This window comes from Rhopilema esculentum, chromosome 10 (genome assembly GCF_057945365.1).
Source record: "Rhopilema esculentum isolate cy_ngs chromosome 10, ASM5794536v1, whole genome shotgun sequence".
NCBI classification, from domain to species: domain Eukaryota; kingdom Metazoa; phylum Cnidaria; class Scyphozoa; order Rhizostomeae; family Rhizostomatidae; genus Rhopilema; species Rhopilema esculentum.
In genome coordinates, this window is record NC_142824.1 from 6,480,006 (window position 1) to 6,498,865 (window position 18,860).

Sequence of the window (18,860 nt, forward strand, 5' to 3'; positions counted from 1 at the left end):
AAAAGTTCTTTACGTATTAGGCTGCTGATGTGATAATAAAATGCACATTGGAATTTGATCATATCTAGAAAAAGTTGCAAATAAAGAGGTGGGGAAAAGATGCCCCCTAGGCATGCAAAGTGATTACGAAAAATTTAGCGTTGGCAGATAAATATCAAATGAAGGTTGTGACAAAGACAGTTATAAAGAAGGATCTAAAAAGTTCTATTAGATTTTTGTTTCAATTTCATATTCTATTGACATTTTTTATAACACTTCAACTTTTTTCTACAAAAAAAAATATAATTTATCGCAAAAACAGTAACATTAGTAAAAAATGTCCTGATATTTTGCTTAGCTAAGAGGGATTCTACCAGGACACGGAAAAAACTATAGTTTGCTTACTGGTTTTTCTTGAGGAATGCATTTTTGGCTTCTTGGTAGCAGCAGGAATCATATCTGGGGCATATTTTGATACAACAAGCAGCGAAACTTCCAAAAATGAAAACACAACGCTGGCACCTTGCACGATCTCATTTTCAGCAGTGTCGTTATCATCTTTTCGTGTTTTCTCAATCAATTCCAACGCGGCTTTTGATACCTGCTTCGTTATGTTGAGTACACGCTGTTCGGTTTCTGGGTCATCTTTACTTAACAGAATTCGATAAATTATGACCAGAAGCTCCGTTGATAAAGCCTGGAAAATGAAAACCGCTTATTCAGTTTCAAGCAAAACAACACAACGTCAAACATATTCAACGTAACAGGAACCAGTAAACTTGGGAGCTGGCTGTTCTTAATTTTTACAAAACGTTGAGGCTTGGTTGCTCATAATGTGACCTTAAGTTATGAGGGTGACAATTTGTAGACATGCAAAATCTACATTGGATAGAGGCAACAAGTTCGAGACATGCAACATTTTGCTGCGAAAAAACAGTAGATGGTATAGAGCGGAGATTCTCTATTCAATAACATTAGCAAACGATATGTCATGACAGATAAACATTTGATGTGTTTAATACAAGTGTTTGATGTGTCTAGCAGTTTTGGAATCTATCTATATTACCACGAAGAAACCGCTACTGTGTAGACAAAAGGAGTTCGTTTTCACCTTAGGACTCCATTGGTAACATTCTCAATAGGCAAGCGGAACTGATTGGGCAACCTCAAGAGTCATGTGCTCGCGTTTCTGATTGGCCTATTTCGATCCACAACTGGGTATATATATTTCCTAGCGTAGAGTTTTCGATCTATGTTCTGACGTTTTAAACTCTGAAGAGGGTCAGACGAAAAGCTTTAGTTTACTCAAATGTTTGCTTTTTTTAAAGCCATCTACAACTAAATTTAATAAAATTTCATCTTATGAGGCCCTTATCACCATTTATATCACTTCCTCAACAAAAAACGAATAACAGAAACGACTGGCCTAAATAGCTCGAACAGTAAGATCATTCATGACTCACTTTTTGCTAAGCTAATCTCGCTACACTGCGTAGGTATACGTGACGCCCAACACAAAAATGCCGTCTTAAGATAAAAACTTCTTAAGAAGCACCGAAGTGATAATCAGTAGACACAGCGTATGCGAAAGAAAATGCTCAAGCGGCATAGTCGACAAAGAATCGTATTACATGGTTATGAATGGGCATCTCCAAAGCTGACGAAGATACCTTTTGCTGGGTCAAACGTTGTCTGCCAAAGGCCGTTTCGAGTAGCGACTGCACTGTGCACAAACAGTAACGAAAGTCTTCATCTGAATACATCACAAATTGAGAGCACAGGGCTTCAAGGCAAACTCCAGATATCAGATTATATCTGTCTTTGTTGATGTCTTCAGGACATTTTGGAGAGTCAAACATGGTTGATGCGTCGGAATTTGAAGGAGGTGGCACCTCATCAGCTGAAATGATAAAAAACAATTAAAAATTACACATTTTTTTATGATGAACAAATTTTTTAGGAATTTGGAGCACAAAAGGGTTGAGACTTATGAACTGATTGAGAGTAATAACCAGGATTAAACTTATACAGGACTAATACAATATGATGCTATAATAACGTAATCAATGTAAGTAAATTGTACCAGGAAAAATTTTTTAAAATAAATAACGACGTTAAGAGCTTTGACTTGATAAAGAGCTATGCTCGAAACGTCGTTATTTATTTTAAAAAATTTTTCCTGGTACAATTTACTTACATTGATTACGTTATTATAGGATCAAATTTAAACGACAGCTAGATTTTATATCTATTTGCGATTTGGAGCAAAAAGGGTTACATTCACCCAAAAAGTTTGGGGTACACACATCAAGATTGTGCTAGTGTGCTTCATTTCCAAAATATGATTGAATGATCTATGACTGAAAGGCTTCTGAAGAAATTTCTTCTGCCTGAGCAAAAATTGTATTCTTATGAAAAACAGTGTACAAATCCAAAACAAGTTCTCAAAAAGGTTCTTCCTTACTTACCCTTAATGTAACCCTTATTGCATATGCATTGACAATTATTTTCCTTACTCAGACATACTAAACAACCCCATTATTCATGTAGAATGCAAGCTGGTCATTCAATGCAACCGTTTAATGAAACAACAGATTCCAAAAGAAACCTATTCACGTAGAGCAATCCTTTTTTATTTCGAAAATTTGTACCATTGTCAGAATCGTTTCTTTATATAATAAATTGCCCTGATTTAGATTTTCATAAAAAATGTATCTTAAAAAATAAATCTTAGAAAATTGAAAATCATTGCAGCGATGATGATCACTTAGCTATACAAAAGTGTTCTCAAAATATTAGATGGTGCAGATCCTATAATATATTGATGTGCTATCGACTTTAGAGGCACATTGCGTCACTCAAACCTGCTAATTTCCTATAAAAAACATCTCACAGTTACCCACAAGTTCTTTAAAAATTATGTTTTCAAAATTTTTCAATGGGCCTTTTCATCCATAGAAGAATTTCCTTGCGAACACAAGGATGCAGTTTTTGTCAATCTAGGAAAGGGAGTGGATACCCAAACAGTGCTGTTGCGGTTACCTTGGTGTGGAAAAATTCTTTATAATAAACAAAATTCCTTTAACTTTTCCCATTAGTCATTTATGCTAGAACCCAATGATGGGGTTTAAGAGAGGAATATTCCCTCCTTTTCAAGACACCCGTTCTAGCAGCACAATCGTGATAAACATCAGTAAGAGAGTCTCTCTTGGACGGGGAAAGAAAGGTCCTGACTGTATTAAAACTTCGAATAAACGGAATATTGACAGAAACATCTACAAACCAGCCCCAAGGACAGTTTCTTCTGGATTCGGAAAACCGTGACTTGTCAACCATAGAGTAAAGGCATGCGCTATAGAGGGCCAAGCATTGCGGTAATGAGGTCGAACTTCTTCGATCGTTTCTTGTCTAGAAAAATGGAATAAAACCTGCTTATTGGTCCATTCTTTCTTTACTTACTACAATTCTGTGCCAACAAAAAAATCTAAGGTCACAAAACAAATAAATATGACTCATATTCAACTTGAAAATCGCTCAACAAATTCCAAAGTTTCAAATATGTTCAGCGTAAATGATGTTCAGCAGAATGCTCTCTTCAGATCGAGAGCACCGCGTCTCTAAACAATACTTTTTGATACGTCCTAACACTTGCTTGTAAACGTTATTTCGATAAGATAAGAGTCATTTTTCTAGATAAATCTCTATTTAAAGGGGTGTAATTTTACAGAAAATGATTTAGCTCTAATGCTAAAAAAGTTGAAAAAGAAAAGAGAACATTATTGAACCTGTAAAAAGTTCCTCCGTCACTTGGCAGCTGTGAATGGTATTGCTTTGGCAACATAAGGTATGCATAATCTCTTAAAACCTCTATCCAGTGCTTGGCAAGTAGCCGGAGGTCCTTCTCCACCAGTTCAAGCAATTGTCCTCCAGATGATGGGCCATCGAGCTCATCTTCTGCCTTTGGCGGTGCCTCTTCGTGTTGCTTTGCCATGATGTAAATCTGTTAGGAAAAATAAACCAGCTTGATTAAAGGCAAATTCAAAGAAATTGTATCAAACATTATAAATTAGTGATATCTTGTTGCTGTTCTGTGAAAAAGACTCACAATTTGTATTGGAAGTTATATGAGAAAGTGATTTCTAATCTGACACGAAAGTAAGATGTTCTTAATCCTGGATGAATAGAAAAAGTTGAATCATAAAGGAACGTTAACCTATTCAACTCAATTTTTAAAATGACGATCTTTGAATATATTTCAAAAACTGGACGCCGAGGCATAATATTCAATTGTTTTAGGACTACAGCATTATAGCAGGAAAAATTCATTTAAAAAATCATCCTCCAATTTGATTCTTTAAGAAACAGCTCTCAATGGGCAGAATATAAACAAGGATGGCGAAAAATCAAATTTGCAATATCAATTGCATTCTGGCTGTTGTCATTATGCAAAGGAAAGGTTAAATCCCAAAAATTGCAGCTATCAATGAAATTGGTATGTACTTTTGCCCATGCTTTCAAGACTGCAAGACTTTCTAAAGTGTAAGAGCTCTCGCTGTAAATTTGGTCCGTTCTCGTTTCTTGTGAGCTGATTTTTGCCAAAGATGACGTAAGCATCTGTTGAATGCGCCTGACGTCGTTGATGTCACGAGATATCCCACTTCCAATCCACTCACTGCAAACCTAGCATTAAATGGATAAGTAAATTTTGTCATGTTTTTAACATCTTTGAGGCAAAGAAATATTTATGAAATCTTGAAAGGCAAGATTAGGAGCACCATTTTCACGTTAATACTAACAGAAAAAAAAGAAAATAGAGCAGCAATAATAATTTGCTGTCTAAAAATCTCAGTAAAGCCAACGGTTACACGTCATAAGGTCTGTAAAGCAAATTATCTGAAGCAAACAAAATTGCTTGTCAATTTCAACAAAGACCTTTCTAATGAATTAGGGTTAATAATGTGCTTGTTTAGGTGGCCTAAAATGCCCTTGTAGCCTACGCTATCTTATAAAAGAGATTTCTTACAAGAGTGGTTTGCCTCTATGCAAAACATCTTCAGAACTTCGATATATCATTTCCACTAAATAGTAGAAAGCAAATAATCTATTCAAAATATGGTGCCCAGCTTTAGCTAAATCAAATAAAAGCCTAAATTTTGAATGTTACTAAAGCTACTTGTTAAAATGCTACTTAATTCGACATGAAAATTCAAAAATATAGCCTAATTTATATCTTATAAAAATAATCTCGAAAATAAATATCTTACTTCGCATGCCATTGCAATAATGTTCGGTGGTGTTGATGGAGTGAATGCTGGCTTTAAAGCAGTACCGACCTAGAACAAGACAAAAAAACTTGTCAAAAAAAACTAAGATATTTGTTAAGGCTGTCAGCCTCTCAGGGTACGCCACTGGGGCGGTTTAGCATTATAAATTTAAAAAAACACTCGAAGAAATTAAAGCCTATTTTCTTAAGTGTAATTTCATGTGCCACTCCATCACTCTCCTGCCCAGAGTGCTACTCCGCTGTAGTTTGTAATGTAATTTATTTGGCTAAAATAAACATAATGCTAGATTTTTGTTGTCACAATAAGACTTCTTTTGGAAGCCTGTATCAGTTTATTTTTCCGTTTTGTTTCTCTGTAAACGTTAAAATTCTCTTTGCAGTTGGAGGCTTGTAAATTTCAAAATAAAACTCTTTAACAAGAACTTTTCCTATCCATAGCTAATTCATCACGCATACTGTGTTGAATGGAGCATGCCTCTCCAAACCAATTTGAGGCCTCAATTCAACATACCTAATAAGATGATCTACAGGGCATACCTGAGCCTGAAATTGTTCTAGGATCACGTGGCCTGGAATGTCAGGATCTTCGGACTTTGCAAAAAGCTGAACAACATCCTAAAATCAAATTATATCAGAAATGTCACACAATTGCGGTTGTTCTGACAAATAGTATTCGAAATTGTAAAGCTTTTCCATTTAAAGCAGAAAAATGACCAGTAGATATTATCAAGTTGCTACTGAAGACATAAATAACCGTGTTTCCTGCTCTGACGTTCTATTTCCTTTCATATTTTATCAGTACTGTTATTTTAAAGCATTAATTTCACGTTATGGCATCTTTGACATAAACATTTGCAGCAGCTTAAAACCATAAATGGAAGCGAATTAAGCAATTTACCAATAATGCCTTGATGCCTTCGAGCTTCAGCTGGTCGTTGTTTGAAGTGCCAGCAATAAATGCCATCCTCACCAGCTCAGACAAATGCATGACCAAGAATTCACCCTCTTAGAGAAAAAAAGAAACATTACTGTAAAAATATTTATGTTGCACCGGAAATAAAATGCAATTAATGAAAAGCTTTTTCGAAGATGGAAATTAACCAAAAGAGAAGAATAATAATTTGAGGGGAGAGCCTTGTAACCATTTTCTCTACATTCCTTTACACTGACGACAACTTTTGATTGCTAACCAAGCAGCCTTTATTGTGGACATGATTAGGTTAAAGTGGCCAGAAATAAGACATTTGTGAGCTTTAATCCTGATAGGATTTCGTCATGGTTATCTAAACTACTTCATCAGTCTCATGTAGTTGGCATGAAACCAGCTCTTTCGACAAGAAATGGTTTTTCAGGATTAAAAAATTCTTTTCTGTTTTAACAATTAAGCGTAATTTGGAGAATGACACAAGCCAATCATTGAAAGGATTTATTTTCAGCTGGCAAAAATTCCCAAGTTGGAAAACTGGAGTAGACTGCCAAGATTCTCGAAAGGAAAGTCGTTACATGGCAGTATTCATTTCGAAATTATAATCTGTTGGAGACACACCAAATAAGGAATGCCAGTAAATTCGAATACAGCTCTACAACTGGACATAGGTAACACGGAAACACATTAGGAACGCCTGGAAATGGAGGTAGTGTGTTATAATTAAACGAATATTGTGGCATTGCAAGAAAAGTATTCATTTGGCAGCTTTTCGAATGGAACGATACAAGTAGCACTCATTATTTCCCATGCCACTTAAAATTTGCCATTAAAGTGTATAGGTTTGCAAATTCAAAAACAGTCTGCAAGACTTATAGAAGTAATTTATTGCAAGCAAGAAAATATTATCATTCTGCTGTTGTTTGAAATCTTAAACATCGACTGTAAATGATGACGAAACAGGGATTTTTAATATGGCATCAAAGAAAATTTGACCAGAACTCTCTTTGTGGCAAGAACATTGGTTCAGAAGTACCGCAACAAGTTGAGATTCGGAAGCAAAAAAGACGCAGATGAGAGTTTAAAAGATAAGCTTTCATAAAAGCTTCAAAGTTTGTTGAAATGGGAACATGGGTCAGAGAAACCTTGCCAGGAAGGGAGGCTAGACAAGTCTGCTAAAGACAAAGAACATAGATCCCCCTCAACCAAGAATTTGTGACGTGCGTAACCTAACTGATATTTTTAGAACGACAGACTGGAAATTCAATCAAGGAGATTTTCTTCGGGTTTATCGAGATAAAATTCCTAGATATGACTTGAGTGTTAATTGAATCAGTAATAATAGCAAACAGTAAATCCACCGCATTAGAACCTACTATCAAGTTTTAAATTTAGAACTGTAGAAAAATTCATAACATAGACTCAAGATTTAACCAGAAACAAGATTTAACTTAAGACAAAACCAACGTCTTTCACTCCTTATAGGTTAAAGATTTTTCATCTTTTGATGTTTTTGCGTCTGTTGTAGTCTGCGGCTCAAAGAGACTTTCATTGTACAGTTCTTTGCGAAAGGAATTTCGTTCGTTTGACTGACGGGTTTTGAAAATCATTCATCTAGGTAAAACATCACTGTCCTTCACATTAGTAACATCGTTGAGTAAATCAAATTCGGAGCGAAAATGAAACTTTCTATTACTTGAAGGTGAATTTTTCTCTTGACACAATACAGTTATATGTGGAAATCAGCACCACATCTCAAATGGGTCAAACCAAAGAGGTAGAATAAAATTAAAAGAAGAGGAAACGACAGAAGAAGTTGTAATTTAGGCCATTGGAAACGAAAAAGCACATGCTCCACTTTGGGAACACTGAAAACTTTCAACGCCACCCTTTATTATCGTGGATCAATCGATTATTGCCTAACTGGCCCCTTACCATAGTTGTACATATAGTTATACAACTCAAGGAAAAATAATCATTTTTTGATATATACATCTTTGATTAGCAATATTCCGATCTTTTTATTTTTATTGTAAATTTTACAGTATAAAACGTTTTAATTTTGTAGGTAGTTTTTTTTGCAGGGTCAATTGTAAAACAGTATTTAGACTGAATTTGTACCCTGGGTAAATAATTTTAAAATGAAAATGAAAATATAGAACAGATTCCAAGTAACACAGATAATAAGTCTATGGAAAAACAAAATGCACTGCCCTCATGTTTTGTAAAGGTAAAGCTAGAGTCTTTTGAAAAACCTTTCGCGAAAGAGGATTATGTTTTTCAAGATGATGTTTCTTAATTTTTCAATATCTCCTGAAAGATGAGACACAGAAGAGCATTTGACATAAAAACTTACGCTGATTTGAAATTTGTTCTTTTTGCCTGGCAAGTGAAAGATCCAGATGTGCCGGGATTTGCTTGCACGTTTCAATGATCATTCGAATACATTCCATAGCGAATACCCTTGTAGGCCATTTTGGTGTCACAGTTTGCTTGTCTTGGCTACTAGCATTGAGGTTTAGGCCACCCGCCTCATCTTCGTCTTCCTGTTCTTCGTTTCGTCCTGGGGTAAAAAAGAACTGTAAGGTTTTTATTCACGGACAAAAAGAAAACGGCAAAAAGCTGTTATACGACAGTTGTTTGGAAGGCTATCACGAGATAGCCAGGGGAAACGTAACCTTGCTTGTTCATCGAAGTCCCAAAATAGTACAACTATTTAAATCACAATCAATAACACGGATAAAAGTGACATATATATCATTATGGTTGAAAAGAAAGCAAAAATGGGGGGGGGGAAGGGGTTTGGTAATCATTTGCAACAAAGGCTTGGGGTTACCATTAAGAAAACCCTTTCTGTTACAATTACTTTCGTGAAAGATTCGAACTTTTGATTTTATTAAAGAATTGATAAGCTGCTTTCATTAAAGAATCAAAATCTTGCTTGAATCTAAGAATGTTTAGCATAAGGAGATCGCCCCTAAACCCGACAAAACTGCTTCGGATTTAGTTTACTTCTATACCAACGGTGTCATATGATTGCTGCTCATCTTCAGAATTTATTTGTTTATAACCAGCCATTTCGAATAAGAAAATCCGTTAAAAGACTTCTCCTAGCATAGCCGTAGCTTAGTCTTTTCTAAATGACATTCGACAACAAAAGAGAAGAGCTGTTATCACGGAAGCATAAGAATTATTTAGTTTCAATTTCGTGAAAACCTAAATTAAAGATGACAGCAAAATTCTGGAAAAGAATTTTAAATTACGAGAGACAGCAGCAATCAAATGAAACTGATTGAGATTGGCCACGAAGTAAATTTGAACAAGAAAACGATTGATCTAACATAGCCTCGATTCCTTGCGTCTTAATATTATCTGTTATTAATGGTCGAGATCCGTTTAGCGAAACAACGACGGGTAACTGCATTACAGCTAAAATTTTAGTCCATGACATAAACAACATTCATGAGCGAAACTGCAATCGAAAAATCTTGATATGATTCGGATGTTGGGGTTATTAAAACTTTATAAAAATATATATAATTATAAGCGGACTAAAGAAAGATGATGAGTGAATGGGGGATTAAGAATTATTATTAAAATCTTTACTTAGAAGCCCCTTATCAAATTGTGGAGGTTTCTACGAATGGCCTCTGATACCACAACTGAAAGGTTTAATCCTGAAGAAAGTAACGTAGCTTTGCTCGTTGCTCTCAAACGGCTGCAAAGTCCCCCGTTAATTACAAAATGATATCAGTTGCAAATGTCGTTTGGCTTAATATGCCCGAGGCACAGTGGAGCTTTCTGAGTGGTAGGACACACACAGCCTGTAATCCGAGTCAATGGCTTCATACGCCTTTTCTTTTGACTCAAAGCCCATCTTCGGTTTCTGGGACCATTCAAAGTCATATCGCATTGGGGAGGGGAGCAATTACCCCCACAACCCACCAATTTCGGTCACAAAGAGCAACAACATAATCTTTGCGCTAGTTGTAGTTCAGCTGATAACTTTTTCAATGCAATTATACTTGTTGAAATCTCTGCATAGTAAATATCAATGTAACGCCTAGCATTTCCATAACGTTAAGGGATGCTAACAGAAATCATTCCTTGCCATATAAAGAAAAGCTTGCCCTTGTTGATGGTCAAAACTGTGGTTGCATCGTATCATGGTAAATAAATTCAATTACGATATTTCAGAGCCAATTATATTCAACTCAATTATTTTCAATAGAAAGCAAATGTAACGAACTAGAGCAGGAAAAGTTGACTACACGAAACTCGATATTTTGATTTGGAGATACAGTTAACCGAAACGAAGCAGAGATAACTTTGTCGAGCGAAGATTACTTAAACCAAATCGGAAATTAAGAAACTGGACAGGAAGTATGACCTAACCCAAAGGTATATACAGATAAGGGGACTAAAACAGGAAAGCTTTGATAATCCATACAGAAATTCTGATAAACGATGACGCACGCAAATTGAATTTACACTGTAATTTATTTTGTAGCAAAATAATATCACTTAAGTAATGACGCTTCAACTGAAATTCTGGTCTCAAGTCTTCAATACGCAAGAAAATTTAATACACGGCCTTTTACGCTTTGTCATGATGAAGATGAGATGATATCTATATCTACTGTCAAATACAATGCCTGTCATTAGATTTGGAACACTAGTAGGATTTTTGTCAAAGACATTGGCAGTCTTCCCCCTCAAAAATGAAAACATGTTGAATTATCAAACAAAGGGGGCAACTAGGGGCAGTTGCCCCTCCCTCGAAGAGTTAAAGCAAGTCTGGCGCCCCTTTTTGGAAATTGTGCGCCCCTTTTGAAGAATGAGAATCAGGTAAAAAAGATTCTGAGACCGATAGGTTGATTTGCTTCAAGGATTACCTCAAAGTTATGTTGTTTATTCCGAAAATGGATCTGAAATTGTTGTATACAGCGCACTCTCATCATCAATTTTTGAAAATTTTTAAGCGCCCCCACTACCAACTGCCCCTCCTTCAAGTTTGCTCTGGATCCGCCCCTGTTATCATATATAGAAATGTACTACTTGAATGTAATTTGTTATTTTGAAACTAGAATTGATGTGGCTGTGGGGAAAGGGGGCAACATGTTTCTTTAGGCGTGAATAAATCAAGAGTTAACTGAAATTGCTTCCATTATAAGAAGCAGCGGTTTTGGGGACTGCGGGGCCCGGGGCAAAAACATCTGCGGGGTTCTTGTTTTTTACAATTCTATCTTTTTTCTTTACAGTTCTTAACAAGGCTTGGGGCCATGGCCCCCTGGACCCCCCTTGAAACCGCCATTGATTACAAGCAACTTTGGAAGTGCCCTCCAACAAAAGACGATGATGACTCCAAATGCTGGTTACGTTTGAAGGTGAAACGTATTTCAATATCGTATTTAAACTTGTTGAAAAGTGTGAAGGAATTGGATTCTGAATAGCTGAGAAAATGCAGTTTATCAATGTGGGTATGACATATCAGCAGTGATATTCTTATCAGAAGGAAATTTTATGTTCGAAAGATTCTCTACTTGAATCCGGCTCTACCAATTTTCAATCTTTATCCACATGTCATTTGGCAGTTATAGTTTGATAGCATAAAACCAACTAGGCAAACATGATTCTGAGGCTGAATTACCCAAAATACAACACGCGTGTTTCCAGTAAAGACGCCAAGCAGGAATGCACCGCGTATATTTCTAAGGACGCTTTCTGATAATCATGGGAGTGATGAAAATTGAGAAATGGTAATATCCAATTATTAACCAGTTGATAATACATCAGGAAACCGTTAAGAGCACCGGTACTATTATTTCATACAATTATGTGAAATCCTAGGCAAATCTGGTTGGGGCCAGCTAATAACTGGCTATTTAATATCACCAATGAAGAAGGCTGATCTTTTTTAGGACCAGTCTGATCCTACCTTAACAAAGTAACCGTATTTAAATACGCTCTTGAATCCTTGAAAGTCTTTAGCAATGAGATAAATAGATGTACTCGCATTTCCACTGTGACTCTACGTCGCGTGGGAAAATACTTCAGAAAGACATTGACCTTCGGACCGAGGAACACAGTACGAATGTGTGGTGCTAAAACGCTAAATATCCTAAAAGGCCTACAGCAACATGAGCAATAGTATGGTTTCAGTATACAAAACGCAGCGCAAAACCCCCTCATGCTGCCCCCTCAGCCCACCTTCTCTTTCGCAGCCCTTGCATAGCATCGAATTATTGTGTTAAATTATCATAGCAACAAACCGTATTCCTAGTGACCAGATGCAAAAATTATATTCAGGCAAAAATAAAGATGACTTCGTACATAATCTGTATGAAAGGGAGAATCTGATAAAGTAGAAACATATGCTTGGGCAATAATCTAGCGATGTAGTGTCCCCCTGATTGTTGCCAATAGGCTGCTCATTGGACAGGAGTCGAACTCATGGGTTGGGGACTTGTCTTGGGTAAAATCGTGAATATTTGTAACCATAAAGACACATAGGAGAACAATTTCGAAAAAGCTAAATCATATTATTTTAGATGGAATGCTGTCTCATTGAAGAAATTTGAATGGTATAGGATGATAAACACTAAATTGGCCAATAGCCACTGTACAACTCGCTTTTCATCAACTACAGCCTGTCTGACTCCTGGACGCTACATAAAAATTGCTAATTTCTAATTAAAACCATTGGGTTTTTCTTATAAGATAATGTTTTGTAGGCTAGTGAAATACATTACTTGCGAATACTGAAGTAGAACTTCACAGAAGAGGTGCAATGAGAAATGTAATGACTTTTTAGGTGCCAGATATCAAAAACTGGACTAGGCTTTCAAGTCGTCATCATCAAATCTTCGCCAATGATGGCCCTGCTTATGATCCTTTCGCATAAATATAATTTAGCTAGGTGCTTGAAGTGAATCTAGAAGGGAAAACCCTGCAAAACTTTGCGAAGGAATGCAAAAAAGGCATTTGGCGAATATCAACTAGCTTATCTGGGGTCTGGGACAAAAAGAAAGATTAGGCCCGTTATGACATCATTAAAACTGCAAATTCTTGTAGCTACTACTAGGAACTTCGCTTAGCTACGGACAGGCCTCTGCCCCTTGCCTCTGCCCCTTGCCTCTGCCCCTTCTCAGCGGGTCTGGCTATGATGATTATAATCCTGTTGTAAGTACAGTCTTCGCTTAATAAAAAGCTATTCAACTTTCTTTATGCTGGGGAACCTACCACTACCAAAAACGAAGGTACAAAAAATCGTTCTAGCATCATGTTTCATATCTGGCAATTTCTGGATGACTGCATGCCACATAACACCTTATTCCCCATTTGGTATCCATAAAGCAAGGAGGTATTACAGTCATCTGCTGATATAACGAAGTAAAAAAGCTGAATAGGTCTCCATAAACAAAAGAGAGTGGTAAAATAAACATATCCTATCCGTACAGATGATCTCACAGAAGTCCTTTTTCCGAAAGGGATGAAAGAATAAACACATCAGGCCTACTGCGTGACCCAGAAAATCCAGGAGGGATTTTGCTTCAAGATTTCCTTTCTTTCAAATGATTACATTCTAACTCTGTCCAATGACAAAGCAAACAGTCCCGAAAGCTTATTTGTCAATAGACTAGAAGAGGATTTTTCCGTGCCAGCTTTTGTTGTTGAAATTATTCCGGATAGATAATATCTATGTAAATAAATCTTACAGTATTGCATGTCTGTTGGAGAAACTAAATTACTTTTCTTCTCTATTTATTGATAGGCCGTTGTAGCTCTCAATGGCTAAACGATATCCTTTACGTGATAAATAGATTAAAATCAAAATATACTCCAGCTTTATATGTAGAAAGGAAAAGCGTCTTCTCAAAAGCCAGAACAACGCTGCATGACTCACAAACAATTATTATTGTCATCCACAACCTCCTTCTTATTTAACGCCGCTTATGGTCATCCGAAGATTCGTAGGAATAGCTCGACAGACCGTCTAAAAAGCTTTGTTGCATTGCAAGATCATTTTGCATCTTTGAATTTTTTACATTATGCATTTGAAAATCATTTAAATGTAACCCACAAAAATAAAGGGTTTTATATATTCATAATCGCCCTTCATTGCTTGCTTACTAAAGCCACATTGATCAATAATCCTTTCCAAGTGCAGTAAAATCAACCTTTAAAGAGGTTGATAAAGTTAAGACATCTTATAAGGGAAACCTCAATAACTAACGCCTTTTAATAACTGAAACTAAAAAAAACTTGGGCTTAAGAGTAACGGCAAAATATATTTCTCCAGAACCTTGTTTTCTTGCAGCCAAAGCTTGAATGCAGGTCTACAAAAATGGACCATAACTCTAGTCCAACAGGTTCCTTTTTGTGGGGGTTTCACAGGGATTTCACTGTCCCACCAGTATGCGTGCAAATTTATTCAGCTTTAAGTCATCATTAAACCTCACGAACGTTATACAAAACATGATGCAAACGCTGCCAAAATTTCCAAAATAAAATAGACCTATCAATGATCACAACCAATGCCACTGAAACCAGTTCCGAAACAAACGGCTGAAAAAAGGTAAGTTTATGATAAGAATAATAGCCAAGTTAGTTTAAGATGCGAGTTTCGAGAACACTGTTTTCTTCTCAGTACAGTTTCTGTTTTTAACACGTCCAAAGTACATTCGATTCCCTGCCAAGATAGCTAGCCATTTTTGACCACAGCTGTGAATGGTTCCAACACCAACAGAAATTTCTAAGCTTCATGCTGCCTGAAGGAATGTCGTAAACTTTTTTGGAATATTGAAACGAAAAGCCAATTTTTTTCATGTGAGACCCCCGCCATGTTTTATGCTTCCAAATCTATAAAGCAGTCTTCATTTTCGCGAGGCTACACCTGCGAACAATATAGAGAAAGAGGCTCGCCATCTAACTTCATCAAAGAAAGGAAGGAGCTGGACACTCTCGGCTTCTTTACAGGTTACGGAAATATCTTGAAAGTTTAAGAAAGTTCATTTGCATTCAAGACAAACGCTAAAAAACATGGTGATCAATACTTTGACGATATATGTTTTTCGTAATATATCACAACGTTACTAGCGCTATCAAACACTTTGGCCCTGCTTTAGAAGATGGTTGGCCCGAAACATAATTTCGAGGAAACCACAGTGCTGTTTCTAAAGCCGCAAAAACAATAAATGGGTTTTGAAACTCCTCCTCTTGCTTTTCAGGTTAAAAAGTTGATCATGGTCTTCTTCTTCATTGAAATAGCCTAATTATTACGATTAGAACTGGCTTCTAGAATGCCAGCCTTGGCATCTTCAACCTGATAACCCTGATCCTTTCAGCCATCAAACAATGGTTCATCAACGTGAAGCTTTGCCCTTCATTACCTCTCACCGAGGGGAGCCTAACCTCTATATGCCTTACAAAAATCAATCTTATCTCTGACACTGATGGAACTAACAACACAGCTGAACATTTTAGGTCACGTTTTAGGGCATAGAGACTCGAAGCCGAAAATAACTGACTTTAAGCTTTGGTGAGGAAATTACGTGCCACTATCCTCCTGTTAACCTCAAAGAGTACACACTTACTTTACACCTTGAAAAAAGCAATAAGGAATCTACTAAACAGCTCATTTCTGCTTCGAGCCCTTGTTTAGAATCACTACCGTAGACTTTAATACCTTTTGCTTCTCTCTTTGCAAGTGGCTTGTCTGCTTCTGCCTTTGATGCAAGCAAAACCTGCTTACACATGCTTAGCCAATGTTGTAGATTATCAGAGGATAGGAGCTGCAGTAAGCTGACAATGCTCTCTTTAATGTCCGCTCTCAGTCTTGGGTCCACTTCAGAGTCGAACAAAGTAAACAGCAAACCTAGGGTGATAATGAATATGGCCTAAGATATGCAGACGTCATATCACTGTAAAATACCTTAAAGTAAGGAAGTCCATAAAGGGATAAACTTCAGAAAATACAAGAAGACAATGCACCAATGCTTTTTGGCAGAAAACCCAGGTATAGAAATTGCACCTATGCCATACAGTAGAGCGAGCTGAATATTTGATATCCCAACAACCAAGCTACAATCGATTCAAACACTTACTAATAAACTAAAAATTACTGGTAATAACAGGTTAACAATCAGAAGCAGCTTTCACTATGGTAAACTTGAGACATCCTTACCCTCTAGACTCTCCTCTCCCATAAACATCTTCTTCTTAATATTTGTCCAACGTTTAACTTCGAGTAAACCATGTTCACAAACCTCTTTGGCCTCTCTTTGAGCAAGCTGACGTAAGCAGGCTACACTGGCACGGCGAAGCAGCAAATGTTTACTAAATAGTGTTTTACAAAGTTGCGGAATAAATATACTCAGATTGAGAAAGTCCGGAGCGAAAATATGCAGTTGTTGTAGGCAGTATATTGCCTCTGCCTGTACCAGAGCGTCTGGGTTATTTTGCATCACAGAACAAGCAGTCATGCAAAACATACGGAGTCTCTGAATGCTCTTTGATGTATCTGGGGAACAAAATGGCGTTAGTGTTATTAAAATATTTACAGGCAGAAGAAATTTTAAGCAGCCTAGGACATTAAATATCGACTGTTTTGCTGCGTTGAATGCGTCTGTATATTGAAAGAATAGACATGGTTTGCACAATAAGAAGATCGATTCTGCTAATATTGTGTATAGTGAATGAAAATATATTGATATTATTTGTCTCAATGAAGAGATCTCTGTAAACATAGCCTTGAAAACAATAAATTGAAAATGAATTTTTTAACAGCGGATATGAAAATGTATAATTTGCAACATGTTGATAAATCCATACAAATATTGTACTACAATTTTAGCTGCAATGCAGTGACTTTAACCTAAAAGAACTATCACAGCTATAAAAATTTGAATCATCCAATCATGAAACGTTTTTGTATTGTTGTGAACAAGCAACAATTCAAAACTGTGACGTTGCTTTGTTTCAAAGAGAGTTTCATAGCAACAGCCTAAGCAGTGCTCTTTAAGGCGAATCTAAAGGAAAATTTCATTGGGTATGAAAACGTAGAAAATCATATTGGCAAGTTTATACAAAGTATACTGAGTTACTAATTTTATACAGAAGCTAGTGATTCGTTTTCAACACCCTGGAATAAAAAGCACACAAATGAATAGAAAGATGTAAAGTGCAGGACGTGCAGTATATTTACCTTGTAACTCTGGACCGATGGAAGTAATAAGAGCCCCAATGCATTTCCCTAAACATTGGTGAATTTCAGTTGACGAGGATGGGTTTTTCAAAATCAGTTCCAGGACACCAGACATCGTTGGCTCCAAACACTGGCGAAACATTGGGCCACCGGAATCGGCGATCAATGTCAGAGCGTGCAAAGCCCATACCTGGAGACAGAGGAAATCAGCAATGTACCTTCTCTCTGATAAAGAATAGTCTAAACATTTAAAGTGCCGAGGTTCTTAAAATCGTGTTTTACTTCTATGTAGCCATCTCTGAAGACTGTAATGGCAACTAGAACTTTTGATTACATGGAAGAAAGGCAGAATGGTGACCATATTTCTAGACTATGACGTAACTAACGCATATTTCATTACGGATGGCAGCATACACAGTGCAATACACAAATAAGAGGCTTAATCATGTTCTTAATAAGCGATTTCATTGCAAAAAGAAAAGCTGCGCTTTTTGGACGTGTTGCAAGAGGATGACCCAGTGGTATAGTTTTCTGAAATACTATGGAGGGCTTTATTTCAGATAGTAGATCATGTACAAGAAGAATCAGGATAGATAGATTGAAGAGTGGGCAAACATAAGAAGCTATGGTATCCTAAAAGGGGTCTAATGACAGGGTTTGGTAGAAACTATGGTTAGCGACTTACAGTTCACATAGATGCTACTTAGAATTAATGGATAAGCAATTGAAAACGAGCCAAAAAACCGAAGTCCCATCTATTCAAGAAGTTCTACGCTTATGATCTTTGACAGAAATTGTCATTTGTTAATGATTTTCGACTTTTTTTAGAAGAAATATTTAAAGACATTTTAAGGCTTTTATTTTGTATTATGTATTTTTGATGTGTTACATCTTTTTTTCTTTCAAACAGGGCCCTTATTGATAACAATACTCGTAGTATTGAAAAGGTTTTACCCTGTAAAAATATTCCTCTTATTATTATTATTATTATTTGTTTCTAGCAATAAATCCAAAAATAAGATACAAATTGAGTAACTACAAAAACAGCCTACTTGAACCAAGAATGAGCTTTCATCCTTCGCAAGAGCTAGCAGAATTGCGACGCTTTTATTCAAATGGTGTCCAGATCCCATACCACCAACATAACGGTGTAGGCATCCTAACGCCAAGGAATGCCCGGATCGAGGCACACCGTCACGTGCCGCTTTTGCCTTCTCAAAACTGAGCAAGGCCATCTGGGCAACGAAACTTGAGTCATTGACGACCTGTGCCATCCGTCCCAATGCCTCCCCTCCTGCGCAGCGTAGCGTGGGCTCCGCATTCATGAGGGCTTCTTGCACTAATGAATTGGCTGAATTTCGTAGACTTTCATCTCCAAATGTTGCTTTCACTTCCGCTATATTCTGAGAGAGGAAACTTTCACAATTAAAGCATGAATTTGTCAACAGTCTTTTTAATAGAAAAAC

At 36.7% G+C, this 18,860-nt stretch overlaps 1 protein-coding gene across 1 annotated transcript in view; it reads right to left on the reverse strand.

Annotated features, from left to right (window-relative positions):
- LOC135684135 (HEAT repeat-containing protein 5B-like) overlaps positions 1-18,860 on the reverse strand; it is a 74,799-nt gene that overhangs the window by 28,506 nt on the left and 27,433 nt on the right. Inside the window, exons 15-27 of the mRNA XM_089110953.1 lie at positions 18,447-18,797; positions 17,395-17,584; positions 16,375-16,710; positions 15,877-16,065; positions 8,545-8,751; positions 6,162-6,268; positions 5,801-5,878; positions 5,244-5,312; positions 4,480-4,659; positions 3,765-3,979; positions 3,263-3,387; positions 1,650-1,879; positions 385-676 (exon numbers count right to left, since the gene is read on the reverse strand). Of these exons, the coding sequence (XP_088967079.1) occupies positions 385-676; positions 1,650-1,879; positions 3,263-3,387; positions 3,765-3,979; positions 4,480-4,659; positions 5,244-5,312; positions 5,801-5,878; positions 6,162-6,268; positions 8,545-8,751; positions 15,877-16,065; positions 16,375-16,710; positions 17,395-17,584; positions 18,447-18,797 (2,569 nt within the window). The remainder of the gene's footprint in view (positions 1-384; positions 677-1,649; positions 1,880-3,262; positions 3,388-3,764; positions 3,980-4,479; positions 4,660-5,243; positions 5,313-5,800; positions 5,879-6,161; positions 6,269-8,544; positions 8,752-15,876; positions 16,066-16,374; positions 16,711-17,394; positions 17,585-18,446; positions 18,798-18,860) is intronic.